The following is a 17820-nucleotide window of genomic DNA, read 5'->3' as shown; positions in this document are numbered from 1 at the left end:
GAACGTTGGGACAGAATGGGGACGTTGGGACAGAATGGGGACGTTGGGACAGAATGGGAACGTTGGGACAGAATGGGAACAGAATCGGAACGATGGGACAGAATGGGCACAGATTCGGAACGTTGGGACAGAATGGGCACAGAATTGGAACGTTGGGAACAGAATGGGACAGAATGGGAACAGAATGGGACAGAATGGGAACAGAATGGGGACGTTGGGACAGAAGCGGAATACTGGAAGGGGAATGTTCCTCTCACCTGCAGGCCGATGCTGTGGGGGTCAGAAGCGATCCGGCCCAGCCAATGGAAGCACAGCACTACCAGCACGCTCACCTTCAACATCAGGTTCCTGAAACACACAAATAGTATAGATGTTTAGCACACACACACACACACACACACACACACACACACACACACACACACACACACACACACACACACACACACACACACACACACACTTCTGTCAACTAGCAAGACTCTCTTGATTTCCATAAACTCTCCATTAACTTCATTAAGTCTGTAGGGTGCACATCCACCCCTCTACCTGCAGATGGCGATGTATGTGTGAATGCAGGAGGAGTCATACTGCTCCACACACACACACACACACACACACACACACACACACACACACATACACACACACACACATATACATACACACACACACACACATATACACACACACACACACACACACACACACACACACACACACACACACACACACACACACACACACACACACACACACACACACACACACACACACACACACACACACACACACACACACACACACACACACACACACACACACACACACACACACACACACACACACACACACACACACACACTTCTGTCAACTAGCAAGACTCTCTTGATTTCCATAAACTCTCCATTAACTTCATTAAGTCTGTAGGGTGCACATCCACCCCTCTACCTGCAGATGGCGATGTATGTGTGAATGCAGGAGGAGTCATACTGCTCCACACACACACACACACACACAAAGTGTGTGGACTGCAGGTCCACCCCCCTACCTGCTGATGGCGATGTATGTGTTTACGCTGGGCGAGTCGTACTCCTCCATCCAGGCAGTAGCGTTGAAGATGCCAGGGAGCAGGAGGTTGATGAGAGACACTACGACTGGCAGGGCTAACAGACTGGCTTCCTTCAGGAGAGGGTCCTTAGTGGGAATACGAGATCTGTACTGGAGGTCCTACAGAGGCAGGGGGAGGAAGAGAGAGAGGGACAGAAGGTGAGAAGGTGTAAGACGAAAGTGGAGAATGAAAGCAATGTACAGCAGCTGAAAACGTGTGTCTCTTACCTTGTGCATGTACTCAGAGTAGTAGTAGAGAGCTAGAACCTCTTACCTTGTGCATGTACTCAGAGAAGTAGTAGAGAGCTAGAACCTCTTACCTTGTGCATGTACTCAGAGAAGTAGTAGAGAGCTGGAACCTCTTACCTTGTGCATGTACTCAGAGAAGTAGTAGAGAGCTGGAACCTCTTACCTTGTGCATGTACTCAGAGAAGTAGTAGAGAGCTAGAACCTCTTACCTTGTGCATATACTCAGAGAAGTAGTAGAGAGCTAGAACCTCTTACCTTGTGCATGTACTCAGAGAAGTAGTAGAGAGCTAGAACCTCTTACCTTGTGCATGTACTCAGAGAAGTAGTAGAGAGCTAGAACACAGGCCACTGTACTGCCGATACAGATGAACCAGGCCAGAACATGTACCAGCACACGTCCTATTCTCTGACACACAGTCTTCTGGACCTGCTTACGACTCGTCTCCTCTAACAACTCCTACACAGAGAGAGAGAGACATGGTTACGACTCGTCTCCTCTAACAACTCCTACACAGAGAGAGAGACATGGTTACGACTCGTCTCCTCTAACAACTCCTACACAGAGAGAGAGACATGGTTACAACTCTTCTCCTCTAACAACTCCTACACAGAGAGAGAGAGAGAGACATGGTTACGACTCGTCTCCTCTAACAACTCCTACACAGAGAGAGAGACATGGTTACGACTCGTCTCCTCTAACAACTCCTACACAGAGAGAGAGAGAGACATGGTTACGACTCGTCTCCTCTAACAACTCCTACACAGAGAGAGAGACATGGTTACGACTCGTCTCCTTTAACAACTCCTACACAGAGAGAGAGACATGGTTACAACTAGTCTCCTCTAACAACTCCTACACAGAGAGAGAGACATGGTTACGACTAGTCTCCTCTAACAACTCCTACACAGAGAGAGACATGGTTACGACTCGTCTCCTCTAACAACTCCTACACAGAGAGAGAGACATGGTTACGACTCGTCTCCTCTAACAACTCCTACACAGAGAGAGAGAGAGAGACATGGTTACGACTAGTCTCCTCTAACAACTCCTACACAGAGAGAGAGACATGGTTACGACTCGTCTCCTCTAACAACTCCTACACAGAGAGAGAGACATGGTTATGACTAGTCTAAAAACTCCTACACAGAGAGAGACATGGTTACGACTCGTCTTCTCTAACAACTCCTACACAGAGAGAGACATGGTTACGACTCGTCTCCTTTAACAACTCCTACACAGAGAGAGAGACATGGTTACGACTCGTCTCCTCTAACAACTCCTACACAGAGAGAGAGACATGGTTACGACTCGTCTCCTTTAACAACTCCTACACAGAGAGAGAGACATGGTTACGACTCGTCTCCTCTAACAACTCCTACACAGAGAGAGAGAGAGACATGGTTACGACTCGTCTCCTCTAACAACTCCTACACAGAGAGAGAGAGAGAGAGACATGGTTACGACTCGTCTCCTCTAACAACTCCTACACAGAGAGACATGGTTACGATTAGTCTAACAACTCCTACACAGAGAGAGAGACATGGTTACGACTAGTCTCCTTTAACAACTCCTACACAGAGAGAGAGACATGGTTACGACTTGTCTCCTCTAAAAACTCCAACACAGAGAGACATGGTTACGACTAGTCTCCTCTAACAACTCCTACACAGAGAGAGAGACATGGTTACGACTAGTCTCCTCTAACAACTCCTACACAGAGAGAGAGACATGGTTATGATTAGTCTAACAACTCCTACACAGAGAGAGAGACATGGTTACGACTAGTCTCCTCTAACAACTCCTACACAGAGAGAGAGACATGGTTATGATTAGTCTAACAACTCCTACACAGAGAGAGAGAGAGAAACATGGTTACGACTAGTCTCCTCTAACAACTCCTACACAGAGAGAGAGACATGGTTACGACTAGTCTCCTCTAACAACTCCTACACAGAGAGAGAGACATGGTTATGATTAGTCTAACAACTCCTACACAGAGAGAGAGAGAGACATGGTTACGACTAGTCTCCTCTAACAACTCCTACACAGAGAGAGAGACATGGTTATGATTAGTCTAACAACTCCTACACAGAGAGAGAGAGACATGGTTACGACTCGTCTCCTCTAACAACTCCTACACAGAGAGACATGGTTACGACTCGTCTCCTCTAACAACTCCTACACAGAGAGAGAGACATGGTTACGATTAGTCTAACAACTCCTACACAGAGAGAGAGAGACATGGTTACGATTAGTCTAACAACTCCTACACAGAGAGAGAGACATGGTTATGATTAGTCTAACAACTCCTACACAGAGAGAGAGAGAGACATGGTTATGATTAGTTTAACAACTCCTACACAGAGAGAGAGACATGGTTATGATTAGTCTAACAACTCCTACACAGAGAGAGAGAGAGACATGGTTATGATTAGTCTCCTCTCACAACATAAGGAGGGAGGGGGAGAGGTGATTGTGAGAATGAGCGTTTTCCTTAAGTGTGTGTGTGTGTGTGTATATATATAGGACTCTGTAAGGAGAATGTCCTTTGAAGAATGAAAAGAAAAACAGGAGGAGCTCAATGTTGATGTGGAAGTTGAAAAGGATGCCGGACAAAGAGAAGGTATGTGTGTTCATGTCCCTACCCTGTGTGTGTTCGTGTCCCTACCATGTGTGTGTACGTGTCCCTACCCTGTGTGTGTACGTGTCCCTACCCTGAGTGTGTTCGTGTCCCTACCCTGTGTGTGTTCGTGTCCCTACCCTGTGTGTGTACGTGTCCCTACCCTGTGTGTGTTCGTGTCCCTACCCTGTGTGTGTACGTGTCCCTACCCTGTGTGTGTACGTGTCCCTACCCTGTGTGTGTTCGTGTCCCTACCCTGTGTGTGTACGTGTCCCTACCCTGTGTGTGTTCGTGTCCCTACCCTGTGTGTGTACGTGTCCCTACCCTGTGTGTGTACGTGTCCCTACCCTGTGTGTGTTCGTGTCCCTACCCTGTGTGTGTTCCTACCCTGAGTGTGTACGTGTCCCTACCCTGTGTGTGTTCGTGTCCCTACCCTGTGTGTGTTCGTGTCCCTACCCTGTGTGTGTTCGTGTCCCTACCCTGTGTGTGTACGTGTCCCTACCCTGTGTGTGTTCGTGTCCCTACCCTGTGTGTGTACGTGTCCCTACCCTGTGTGTGTACGTGTCCCTACCCTGTGTGTGTTCGTGTCCCTACCCTGTGTGTGTTCGTGTCCCTACCCTGTGTGTGTTCGTGTCCCTACCCTGTGTGTGTTCGTGTCCCTACCCTGTGTGTGTTCGTGTCCCTACCCTGTGTGTGTTCGTGTCCCTACCCTGTGTGTGTACGTGTCCCTACCCTGTGTGTGTTCGTGTCCCTACCCTGTGTGTGTTCGTGTCCCTACCCTGTGTGTGTTCGTGTCCCTACCCTGTGTGTGTTCGTGTCCCTACCCTGTGTGTGTGTACGTGTCCCTACCCTGTGTGTGTTCGTGTCCCTACCCTGTGTGTGTTCGTGTCCCTACCCTGTGTGTGTTCGTGTCCCTACCCTGTGTGTGTTCGTGTCCCTACCCTGTGTGTGTTCGTGTCCCTACCCTGTGTGTGTTCGTGTCCCTACCCTGTGTGTGTTCGTGTCCCTACCCTGTGTGTGTTCGTGTCCCTACCCTGTGTGTGTACGTGTCCCTACCCTGTGTCCCTACCCTGTGTGTGTACGTGTCCCTACCCTGTGTGTGTACGTGTCCCTACCCTGTGTGTGTACGTGTCCCTACCCTGTGTGTGTACGTGTCCCTACCCTGTGTGTGTTCGTGTCCCTACCCTGTGTGTGTTCGTGTCCCTACCCTGTGTGTGTTCGTGTCCCTACCCTGTGTGTGTTCGTGTCCCTACCCTGTGTGTGTACGTGTCCCTACCCTGTGTGTGTACGTGTCCCTACCCTGTGTGTGTACGTGTCCCTACCCTGTGTGTGTACGTGTCCCTACCCTGTGTGTGTCCCTACCCTGTGTGTGTACGTGTCCCTACCCTGTGTGTGTTCGTGTCCCTACCCTGTGTGTGTACGTGTCCCTACCCTGTGTGTGTACGTGTCCCTACCCTGTGTGTGTACGTGTCCCTACCCTGTGTGTGTTCGTGTCCCTACCCTGTGTGTGTACGTGTCCCTACCCTGTGTGTGTTCGTGTCCCTACCCTGTGTGTGTACGTGTCCCTACCCTGTGTGTGTTCGTGTCCCTACCCTGTGTGTGTACGTGTCCCTACCCTGTGTGTGTACGTGTCCCTACCCTGTGTGTGTTCGTGTCCCTACCCTGTGTGTGTACGTGTCCCTACCCTGTGTGTGTACGTGTCCCTACCCTGTGTGTGTACGTGTCCCTACCCTGTGTGTGTACGTGTCCCTACCCTGAGTGTGTACGTGTCCCTACCCTGTGTGTGTTCGTGTCCCTACCCTGTGTGTGTACGTGTCCCTACCCTGTGTGTGTACGTGTCCCTACCCTGTGTGTGTACGTGTCCCTACCCTGTGTGTGTTCGTGTCCCTACCCTGTGTGTGTTCGTGTCCCTACCCTGTGTGTGTTCGTGTCCCTACCCTGTGTGTGTACGTGTCCCTACCCTGTGTGTGTTGTTCGTGTCCCTACCCTGTGTGTGTACGTGTCCCTACCCTGTGTGTGTTCGTGTCCCTACCCTGTGTGTGTACGTGTCCCTACCCTGTGTGTGTTCGTGTCCCTACCCTGTGTGTGTACGTGTCCCTACCCTGTGTGTGTACGTGTCCCTACCCTGTGTGTGTACGTGTCCCTACCCTGTGTGTGTACGTGTCCCTACCCTGTGTGTGTTCCTACCCTGTGTGTGTACGTGTCCCTACCCTGTGTGTGTTCGTGTCCCTACCCTGTGTGTGTCCCTACCCTGTGTGTGTACGTGTCCCTACCCTGTGTGTGTTCGTGTCCCTACCCTGTGTGTGTCCCTACCCTGTGTGTTTTCCTACCCTGTGTGTGTACGTGTTCCTACCCTGTGTGTGTAAGTGTTCCTACCCTGTGTGTGTACGTGTTCCTACCCTGTGTGTGTACGTGTTCCTACCCTGTGTGTACGTGTCCCTACCCTGTGTGTGTTCCTACCCTGTGTGTGTACGTGTTCCTACCCTGTGTGTGTACGTGTCCCTACCCTGTGTGTGTTCCTACCCTGTGTGTGTACGTGTCCCTACCCTGTGTGTGTACGTGTCCCTACCCTGTGTGTGTACGTGTCCCTACCCTGTGTGTGTTCCTACCCTGTGTGTGTACGTGTCCCTACCCTGTGTGTGTTCGTGTCCCTACCCTGTGTGTGTTCGTGTCCCTACCCTGTGTGTGTACGTGTCCCTACCCTGTGTGTGTACGTGTCCCTACCCTGTGTGTGTCCCTACCCTGTGTGTGTTCGTGTCCCTACCCTGTGTGTGTTCGTGTCCCTACCCTGTGTGTGTACGTGTCCCTACCCTGTGTGTGTTCGTGTCCTACCCTGTGTGTGTACGTGTCCCTACCCTGTGTGTGTACGTGTCCCTACCCTGTGTGTGTACGTGTTCCTACCCTGTGTGTGTACGTGTCCCTACCCTGTGTGTGTTCCTACCCTGTGTGTGTACGTGTTCCTACCCTGTGTGTGTACGTGTTCCTACCCTGTGTGTGTACGTGTTCCTACCCTGTGTGTGTTCGTGTCCCTTTCCTGTGTGTGTTCCTACCCTGTGTGTGTACGTGTTCCTACCCTGTGTGTGTACGTGTTCCTACCCTGTGTGTGTACGTGTTCCTACCCTGTGTGTGTACGTGTCCCTACCCTGTGTGTGTTCGTGTCCCTTTCCTGTGTGTGTCCCTACCCTGTGTGTGTACGTGTTCCTACCCTGTGTGTGTACGTGTTCCTACCCTGTGTGTGTTCGTGTCCCTACCCTGTGTGTGTACGTGTCCCTACCCTGTGTGTGTACGTGTTCCTACCCTGTGTGTGTTCGTGTTCCTACCCTGTGTGTGTACGTGTCCCTACCCTGTGTGTGTTCGTGTCCCTACCCTGTGTGTGTACGTGTCCCTACCCTGTGTGTGTTCCTACCCTGTGTGTGTACGTGTTCCTACCCTGTGTGTGTACGTGTTCCTACCCTGTGTGTGTACGTGTCCCTACCCTGTGTGTGTACGTGTCCCTACCCTGTGTGTGTACGTGTCCCTACCCTGTGTGTGTTCGTGTCCCTACCCTGTGTGTGTTCGTGTCCCTACCCTGTGTGTGTACGTGTCCCTACCCTGTGTGTGTTCGTGTCCCTACCCTGTGTGTGTACGTGTCCCTACCCTGTGTGTGTTCGTGTCCCTACCCTGTGTGTGTACGTGTCCCTACCCTGTGTGTGTACGTGTCCCTACCCTGTGTGTGTTGTCCCTACCCTGTCCCTACCCTGTGTGTGTTCGTGTCCCTACCCTGTGTGTGTTCGTGTCCCTACCCTGTGTGTGTTCGTGTCCCTACCCTGTGTGTGTTCGTGTCCCTACCCTGTGTGTGTTCGTGTCCCTACCCTGTGTGTGTTCGTGTCCCTACCCTGTGTGTGTTCGTGTCCCTACCCTGTGTGTGTTCGTGTCCCTACCCTGTGTGTGTTCGTGTCCCTACCCTGTGTGTGTTCGTGTCCCTACCCTGTGTGTGTACGTGTCCCTACCCTGTGTGTGTACGTGTCCCTACCCTGTGTGTGTTCGTGTCCCTACCCTGTGTGTGTACGTGTCCCTACCCTGTGTGTGTTCGTGTCCCTACCCTGTGTGTGTACGTGTCCCTACCCTGTGTGTGTACGTGTCCCTACCCTGTGTGTGTACGTGTCCCTACCCTGTGTGTGTGTACGTGTCCCTACCCTGTGTGTGTACGTGTCCCTACCCTGTGTGTGTACGTGTCCCTACCCTGTGTGTGTTCGTGTCCCTACCCTGTGTGTGTACGTGTCCCTACCCTGTGTGTGTACGTGTCCCTACCCTGTGTGTGTTCGTGTCCCTACCCTGTGTGTGTACGTGTCCCTACCCTGTGTGTGTTCGTGTCCCTACCCTGTGTGTGTACGTGTCCCTACCCTGTGTGTGTTCGTGTCCCTACCCTGTGTGTGTACGTGTCCCTACCCTGTGTGTGTACGTGTCCCTACCCTGTGTGTGTTCGTGTCCCTACCCTGTGTGTGTACGTGTCCCTACCCTGTGTGTGTACGTGTCCCTACCCTGTGTGTGTACGTGTCCCTACCCTGTGTGTGTACGTGTCCCTACCCTGTGTGTGTACGTGTCCCTACCCTGTGTGTGTTCGTGTCCCTACCCTGTGTGTGTACGTGTCCCTACCCTGTGTGTGTTCGTGTCCCTACCCTGTGTGTGTACGTGTCCCTACCCTGTGTGTGTTCGTGTCCCTACCCTGTGTGTGTACGTGTCCCTACCCTGTGTGTGTTCGTGTCCCTACCCTGTGTGTGTACGTGTCCCTACCCTGTGTGTGTTCGTGTCCCTACCCTGTGTGTGTACGTGTCCCTACCCTGTGTGTGTTCGTGTCCCTACCCTGTGTGTGTACGTGTCCCTACCCTGTGTGTGTACGTGTCCCTACCCTGTGTGTGTACGTGTCCCTACCCTGTGTGTGTACGTGTCCCTACCCTGTGTGTGTTCGTGTCCCTACCCTGTGTGTGTACGTGTCCCTACCCTGTGTGTGTACGTGTCCCTACCCTGTGTGTGTACGTGTCCCTACCCTGTGTGTGTACGTGTCCCTACCCTGTGTGTGTACGTGTCCCTACCCTGTGTGTGTACGTGTCCCTACCCTGTGTGTGTACGTGTCCCTACCCTGTGTGTGTACGTGTCCCTACCCTGTGTGTGTCGTGTCCCTACCCTGTGTGTGTACGTGTCCCTACCCTGTGTGTGTACGTGTCCCTACCCTGTGTGTGTACGTGTCCCTACCCTGTGTGTGTACGTGTCCCTACCCTGTGTGTGTTCGTGTCCCTACCCTGTGTGTGTACGTGTCCCTACCCTGTGTGTGTTCGTGTCCCTACCCTGTGTGTCCCTACCCTGTGTGTGTACGTGTCCCTACCCTGTGTGTGTTCGTGTCCCTACCCTGTGTGTGTCCCTACCCTGTGTGTGTTCCTACCCTGTGTGTGTACGTGTCCTACCCTGTGTGTGTACGTGTCCCTACCCTGTGTGTGTACGTGTCCCTACCCTGTGTGTGTACGTGTTCCTACCCTGTGTGTGTGTCCCTACCCTGTGTGTGTTCCTACCCTGTGTGTGTACGTGTTCCTACCCTGTGTGTGTACGTGTCCCTACCCTGTGTGTGTACGTGTCCCTACCCTGTGTGTGTTCCTACGTGTCGTGTCCTACCCTGTGTGTGTACGTGTCCCTACCCTGTGTGTGTACGTGTCCCTACCCTGTGTGTGTTCCTACCCTGTGTGTGTACGTGTCCCTACCCTGTGTGTGTTCGTGTCCCTACCCTGTGTGTGTTCGTGTCCCTACCCTGTGTGTGTACGTGTCCCTACCCTGTGTGTGTACGTGTCCCTACCCTGTGTGTGTCCCTACCCTGTGTGTGTACGTGTCCCTACCCTGTGTGTGTTCGTGTCCCTACCCTGTGTGTGTTCGTGTCCCTACCCTGTGTGTGTCCCTACCCTGTGTGTGTTCCTACCCTGTGTGTGTACGTGTTCCTACCCTGTGTGTGTACGTGTTCCTACCCTGTGTGTGTACCCTACCCTGTGTGTGTACGTGTCCCTACCCTGTGTGTGTTCCTACCCTGTGTGTCCGTGTTCCTGTGTGTGTACGTGTTCCTACCCTGTGTGTGTACGTGTTCCTACCCTGTGTGTGTTCGTGTCCCTACCCTGTGTGTGTACGTGTCCCTACCCTGTGTGTGTTCGTGTTCCTACCCTGTGTGTGTTCGTGTTCCTACCCTGTGTGTGTTCCTACCCTGTGTGTGTACGTGTTCCTACCCTGTGTGTGTACGTGTCCCTACCCTGTGTGTGTGTCCCCCTGTGTGTGTTCGTGTCCCTACCCTGTGTGTGTTCGTGTCCCTACCCTGTGTGTGTACGTGTCCCTACCCTGTGTGTGTGTCCCTACCCTGTGTGTGTGTCCTACCCTGTGTGTGTACGTGTCCCTACCCTGTGTGTGTGTGTGTTCCTACCCTGTGTGTGTACGTGTTCCTACCCTGTGTGTGTTCGTGTCCCTACCTGTGTGTGTTCCCCTACCCTGTGTGTGTACGTGTTCCTACCCTGTGTGTGTACGTGTCCCTACCCTGTGTGTGTTCGTGTCCCTACCCTGTGTGTGTTCGTGTCCCTACCCTGTGTGTGTACGTGTCCCTACCCTGTGTGTGTACGTGTCCCTACCCTGTGTGTGTTCGTGTCCCTACCCTGTGTGTGTACGTGTCCCTACCCTGTGTGTGTTCGTGTCCCTACCCTGTGTGTGTACGTGTCCCTACCCTGTGTGTGTTCCCTACCCTGTGTGTGTACGTGTCCCTACCCTGTGTGTGTACGTGTCCCTCCCTACCCTGTGTGTGTACGTGTCCCTACCCTGTGTGTGTTCGTGTCCCTACCCTGTGTGTGTACGTGTCCCTACCCTGTGTGTGTTCGTGTCCCTACCCTGTGTGTGTACGTGTCCCTACCCTGTGTGTGTACGTGTCCCTACCCTGTGTGTGTTCGTGTCCCTACCCTGTGTGTGTTCGTGTCCCTACCCTGTGTGTGTACGTGTCCCTACCCTGTGTGTGTTCGTGTCCCTACCCTGTGTGTGTACGTGTCCCTACCCTGTGTGTGTGTCGTGTCCCTACCCTGTGTGTGTACGTGTCCCTACCCTGTGTGTGTACGTGTCCCTACCCTGTGTGTGTTACGTGTGTCCCTACCCTGTGTGTGTTCGTGTCCCTACCCTGTGTGTGTACGTGTCCCTACCCTGTGTGTGTACGTGTCCCTACCCTGTGTGTGTACGTGTCCCTACCCTGTGTGTGTTCGTGTCCCTACCCTGTGTGTGTACGTGTCCCTACCCTGTGTGTGTACGTGTCCCTACCCTGTGTGTGTACGTGTCCCTACCCTGTGTGTGTACGTGTCCCTACCCTGTGTGTGTACGTGTCCCTACCCTGTGTGTGTACGTGTCCCTACCCTGTGTGTGTGTCCCTACGTGTCCCTACCCTGTGTGTGTACCCTGTGTCCCCTACCCTGTGTGTGTACGTGTCCCTACCCTGTGTGTGTACGTGTCCCTACCCTGTGTGTGTACGTGTCCCTACCCTGTGTGTGTACGTGTCCCTACCCTGTGTGTGTACGTGTTCCTACCCTGTGTGTGTACGTGTTCCTACCCTGTGTGTGTACGTGTCCCTACCCTGTGTGTGTACGTGTCCCTACCCTGTGTGTGTACGTGTCCCTACCCTGTGTGTGTACGTGTCCCTACCCTGTGTGTGTTACCCTGTGTGTGTTCCCCTACCCTGTGTGTGTACGTGTCCCTACCCTGTGTGTGTTCCTACCCTGTGTGTGTCCCTACCCTGTGTGTGTGTCCCTACCCTGTCCCCCTACCCTGTGTGTGTTCGTGTCCCTACCCTGTGTGTGTACGTGTCCCTACCCTGTGTGTGTGTTCCTACCCTGTGTGTGTTCCTACCCTGTGTGTGTACGTGTCCCTACCCTGTGTGTGTACGTGTCCCTACCCTGTGTGTGTACGTGTCCCTACCCTGTGTGTGTACGTGTCCCTACCCTGTGTGTGTACGTGTCCCTACCCTGTGTGTGTACGTGTCCCTACCCTGTGTGTGTACGTGTTCCTACCCTGTGTGTGTACGTGCCCCTACCCTGTGTGTGTTCGTGTCCCTACCCTGTGTGTGTTCGTGTTCCTACCCTGTGTGTGTACGTGTTCCTACCCTGTGTGTGTTCGTGTTCCTACCCTGTGTGTGTACGTGTCCCTACCCTGTGTGTGTTCGTGTCCCTACCCTGTGTGTGTACGTGTCCCTACCCTGTGTGTGTGTCCCTACCCTGTGTGTGTTCCCCTACCCTGTGTGTGTACGTGTCCCTACCCTGTGTGTGTACGTGTCCCTACCCTGTGTGTGTACGTGTCCCTACCCTGTGTGTGTACGTGTCCCTACCCTGTGTGTGTACGTGTCCCTACCCTGTGTGTGTTCGTGTCCCTACCCTGTGTGTGTTCGTGTCCCTACCCTGTGTGTGTACGTGTCCCTACCCTGTGTGTGTACGTGTCCCTACCCTGTGTGTGTACGTGTCCCTACCCTGTGTGTGTACGTGTCCCTACCCTGTGTGTGTTCGTGTCCCTACCCTGTGTGTGTACGTGTCCCTACCCTGTGTGTGTCCCTACCCTGTGTGTGTACGTGTCCCTACCCTGTGTGTGTCCCTACCCTGTGTGTGTTCGTGTTCCTACCCTGTGTGTGTCCCTACCCTGTGTGTGTTCGTGTCCCTACCCTGTGTGTGTTCGTGTCCCTACCCTGTGTGTGTTCGTGTCCCTACCCTGTGTGTGTTCGTGTCCCTACCCTGTGTGTGTACGTGTCCCTACCCTGTGTGTGTCCCTACCCTGTGTGTGTTCGTGTCCCTACCCTGTGTGTGTCCCTACCCTGTGTGTGTACGTGTTCCTACCCTGTGTGTGTACGTGTTCCTACCCTGTGTGTGTCCCTACCCTGTGTGTACGTGTTCCTACCCTGTGTGTGTCCCTACCCTGTGTGTGTACGTGTTCCTACCCTGTGTGTGTGTGTGTTCCTACCCTGTGTGTGTTCCTACCCTGTGTGTGTGTGTGTTCCTACCCTGTGTGTGTTCCTACCCTGTGTGTGTACGTGTTCCTACCCTGTGTGTGTACGTGTTCCTACCCTGTGTGTGTACGTGTTCCTACCCTGTGTGTGTTCCTACCCTGTGTGTGTTCGTGTCCCTACCCTGTGTGTGTACGTGTCCCTACCCTGTGTGTGTTCCTACCCTGTGTGTGTTCGTGTCCCTACCCTGTGTGTGTACGTGTCCCTACCCTGTGTGTGTTCGTGTCCCTACCCTGTGTGTGTACGTGTTCCTACCCTGTGTGTGTACGTGTTCCTACCCTGTGTGTGTACGTGTTCCTACCCTGTGTGTGTACGTGTCCCTACCCTGTGTGTGTTCCTACCCTGAGTTGAATGCAGATGTTTTCAGACCGGAGTTTGACGGAGGTTTTCTTGATGACTTTAAAGTCCCAGGAACAGAACACCTTCATCGCCAGGATACCATGTGACTTGTCTATACGGAAACTCTGACCAAACGACTTGGACATGCTGGGGGGACGACACACACACACACACACACACACACACACACACACACACACACACACACACACACACACACACACACACACACACACACCTACATTAGTAACAGTTCACAAAGTAAGTGCTGTAGTTTAACATATCCTATATTCAAAACACCTGCTCCCCCCCCCCCACATGTCCTATATTCAAAACACCTGCTCCCCCCACATATCCTATATTCAAAACACCTGCTCCCCCCCCCACATATCCTATATTCAAAACACCTGCTCCCCCCACATATCCTATATTCAAAACACCTGCCCCCCCACATATCCTATATTCAAAACACCTGTTCCCCCCCCACATATCCTATATTCAAAACACCTGCTCCCCCCACATATCCTATATTCAAAACACCTGCTCCCCCCACATATCCTATATTCAAAACACCAGCTCCCCCCACATATCCTATATTCAAAACACCTGCTCCCCCCCCCCACACATGTCCTATTTTCAAAACACCTGCTCCCCCCCCCCCCCCCACATATCCTATATTCAAAACACCTGCTCCCCCACATATCCTATATTCAAAACACCTGCTCCCCCCACATATCCTATATTCAAAACACCTGCTCCCCCACATATCCTATATTCAAAACACCTGCTCCCCCCACATATCCTATATTCAAAACACCTGCTCCCCCCCCCACACATATCCTATATTCAAAACACCTGCTCCCCCCCCATATCCTATATTCAAAACACCTGCTCCCCCCCCACATGTCCTATATTCAAAACACCTGCTCCCCCACATATCCTATATTCAAAATACCTGCCCCCCCCACGTATCCTATATTCAAAACACCTGCCCCCCCATGTCCTATTTTCAAAACACCTGCTCCCCCACATATCCTATATTCAAAATACCCCCCCACATATCCTATATTCAAAACACCTGCTCCCCCACACCTGCCCCCCCCCCCCACATATCCTATATTCAAAACACCTGCTCCCCCCCACATATCCTATATTCAAAACACCTGCTCCCCCCCCACATATCCTATATTCAAAACACCTGCCCCCCCCACATATCCTATATTCAAAACACCTGCTCCCCCCATATCCTATATTCAAAACCCACCCCCCCACATATCCTATATTCAAAACACCTGCCCCCCCACATATCCTATATTCAAAGCACCTGCTCCCCCCCCACATATCCTATATTCAAAACACCTGCTCCCCCCCATATCCTATATTCATGCTCCCCATATCCTATATTCAAAACACCTGCTCCCCCCACATATCCTATATTCAAAACACCTGCTCCCCCCACATATCCTATATTCAAAACAAAACCTGCCCCCCCCACATATCCTATATTCAAAACACCTGCTCCCCCACATATCCTATATTCAAAACACCTGCCCCCCCATATCCTATATTCAAAACACCTGCCCCCCCCACATATCCTATATTCAAAACACCTGCTCCCCCCACATATCCTATATTCAAAACACCTGCTCCCCCCCACATATCCTATATTCAAAACACCTGCTCCCCCCACATATCCTATATTCAAAACACCTGCTCCCCCCCACATATCCTATATTCAAAACACCTGCTCCCCCCCCACATCCTATATTCAAAACACCTGCTCCCCCCACATATCCTATATTCAAAACACCTGCTCCCCCCACATATCCTATATTCAAAACACCTGCCCCCCCCCCACATATCCTATATTCAAAACACCTGCCCCCCCACATATCCTATATTCAAAACACCTGCCCCCCCCACATATCCTATATTCAAAACACCTGCCCCCCCCCCATATCCCATATTCAAAACACCTGCTCCCCCCACATATCCTATATTCAAAACACCTGCCCCCCCCCATATCCTATATTCAAAACACCTGCCCCCACATATCCTATATTCAAAACACCCCCCCCCCCCACATATCCTATATTCAAAACACCTGCTCCCCCCCCCATATCCTATATTCAAAACACCTGCTCCCCCCCCACATATCCTATATTCAAAACACCTGCTCCCCCCCCCCCCCCCCCACATATCCTATATTCAAAACACCTGCTCCCCCCCACATATCCTATATTCAAAACGCCTGCTCCCCACATATCCTATATTCAAAACACCTGCTCCCCCACCCCCACACACATCTGATCAAAAAGAGAAAGCCATAGAGATGAGAGAGAAATTGAAGAGAGACAAGGACACACACACCTGTAGACGAGGATGATGCAGGTGATGAAGAAAGCCAGTCCTATGGTGAAGAAGTATGCCAGGGGCATGTTGTAGGACGGCTTCCCTCCACAGTCTGTTTCCATTGTCCTTCTAGATACAGAGGGACTGGGCTGCTGCCCCATACTGCTACTAGTGACTCTACAGTCCTTAGACAGGGTAGAGTTACTATAGTAACCATAGTACATCACTGAGTCTGAGAAATAACCCTGAGGAGAGAGAGGGGTAGAGAGGGAGGGAGGGAGATGGAGAGAGAGAGGGAGGAGGGAGAGAGAGGGAGGGAGGGGGGAGAGAGAGAGGGAGGGAGGGAGGGAGAGAGAGAGAGGGAGGGAGAGAGAGAGGGGAGGGGGATAGAGGGAGGGAGGGAGATGGGGAGAGAGGGAGGGAGGGAGGGGAGGGGGGAGGGGAGAGAGGGGGAGAGAGAGGAGGGGGAGGGAGAGAGAGAGAGAGGGAGGGAGGGAGAGAGAGAGAGGGGGAGGGAGGGATAGAGGGGGAGGGGGGAGAGAGAGAGAGGGGAGGGGAGGGGGGGGAGGGAGGGAGAGGAGAGAGGAGAGGGAGGGAGAGAGAGGGGAGGGAGGGAGGGGAGGGGGGAGGGAGGGAGAGGGGAGATAGAGAGAGGGGGAGGGAGAGAGAGAGAGAGGGAGGGAGAGAGAGAGGGGGGGAGATAGAGGGAGGGAGAGAGAGAGGGTGGGGGGTGTTAGAGGGGGTGGTATGTTTGGTATGGGGATCCCCCTCCAGTGAGCAGCCTGGAGGGGTGTACTGCCTGGTGCAGTTTGGAGGTATGGGACAGTGTGTTTGGTGCGGGGTGAATGTCTGGTTCTTACCCCTCCAGTGAGCAGCTCCAGCCCAGAGAAGGCTTCGTATCCCTGGGTTAATGTGGGGGGGTGTACTGCCTGGGGCACGGCCAGCAACAAACCCGTGACCAGGAACAGGAAGATGTTGAAGAAGAGGAGGGTCTTGACGAACAGGAAGTAAGAGAGGACGCCGGTGCCGAAACGACCGCTCACCCTCTTCAGCGCCACCTGAGGAAGAGGAACAGAGATGGTGAGAAAGAACAGAGATACAATGTGTGAGAGAGACAGAGAGGGACAGAGAGAGGGACAGAGGACAGAGAGAGAGACAGAGAGAGACAGAGAGAGAGACAGAGAGAGACAGAGAGAAGAGAAGAGACAGAGAAGACAGAGAGACAGAGAGAGACAGAGAGAGACAGAGAGAGAGACAGAGAGACAGAGAGAGGGACAGAGAGAGACAGAGAGAGACAGAGAGAGAGACAGAGAGAGACAGAGAGAGAGACAGAGAGAGAGACAGAGAGAGACAGAGAGAGAGACACAGAGAGAGACAGAGAGCAGACAGAGAGAGGGACAGAGAGGGACAGAGAGGACAGAGAGGGACAGAGAGAGAGACAGAGAGAGACAGAGAGAGGGACAGAGAGAGAGACAGGGGACAGAGAGAGACAGAGAGAGACAGAGACAGAGAGAGGGACAGAGAGGGACAGAGAGGAGACAGAGAGGGACAGAGAGAGAGACAGAGAGAGACAGAGAGGGACAGAGAGGGACAGAGAGGGGACAGAGAGAGACAGAGAGAGAGACAGAGAGAGAGACAGAGAGAGGGACAGAGAGAGACAGAGAGAGACAGAGACAGAGAGAGACAGAGAGGGACAGAGAGAGAGACAGAGAGAGACAGACAGAGAGAGACAGAGGAGACAGAGAGAGGGACAGAGAGAGGGACAGAGAGAGAGACAGAGAGGGACAGAGAGAGAGACAGAGAGAGACAGACAGAGAGAGACAGAGAGAGACAGAGAGAGAGACAGAGAGAGACAGAGAGAGAGACAGAGAGAGAGGGACAGAGAGAGGGACAGAGAGAGACAGAGAGGGACAGAGAAAGAGACAGAGAGACAGAGAGAGAGACAGAGAGAGACAGAGAGAGAGACAGAGAGGGGACAGAGACAGAGAGGGACAGAGACAGAGAGAGACAGAGAGAGAGGACAGAGAGAGACAGAGAGAGAGACAGAGAGAGAGACAGAGAGAGAGAGACAGAGAGAGACAGAGAGAGGGACAGAGAGGACAGAGAGAGAGACAGAGAGAG

General features: G+C 52.8%; 2 protein-coding genes across 2 annotated transcripts in view; one reads left to right on the top strand and one right to left on the bottom strand.

The window, feature by feature from the left end:
* LOC135529208 (palmitoleoyl-protein carboxylesterase notum1a-like) overlaps positions 1-17820 on the top strand; it is a 65583-nt gene that overhangs the window by 44671 nt on the left and 3092 nt on the right. The gene's annotated exons all lie outside the window — the stretch shown is intronic.
* The window catches only part of LOC135529211 (transmembrane channel-like protein 6), a 30473-nt gene that overhangs the window by 10567 nt on the left and 2086 nt on the right, over positions 1-17820 (bottom strand). Inside the window, exons 2-7 of the mRNA XM_064958067.1 lie at positions 16560-16757; positions 15718-15944; positions 13350-13494; positions 1661-1816; positions 1052-1230; positions 258-348 (exon numbers count right to left, since the gene is read on the bottom strand). Coding sequence (XP_064814139.1) covers positions 258-348; positions 1052-1230; positions 1661-1816; positions 13350-13494; positions 15718-15944; positions 16560-16757 — 996 coding nt within the window. The remainder of the gene's footprint in view (positions 1-257; positions 349-1051; positions 1231-1660; positions 1817-13349; positions 13495-15717; positions 15945-16559; positions 16758-17820) is intronic.

This window comes from Oncorhynchus masou, unplaced genomic scaffold (assembly GCF_036934945.1).
Source record: "Oncorhynchus masou masou isolate Uvic2021 unplaced genomic scaffold, UVic_Omas_1.1 unplaced_scaffold_1119, whole genome shotgun sequence".
NCBI classification, from domain to species: Eukaryota; Metazoa; Chordata; class Actinopteri; order Salmoniformes; family Salmonidae; genus Oncorhynchus; species Oncorhynchus masou.
The sequence above is the reverse complement of the archived record's forward strand: the minus strand, read 5'-3'. Positions and strand labels throughout refer to the sequence as shown.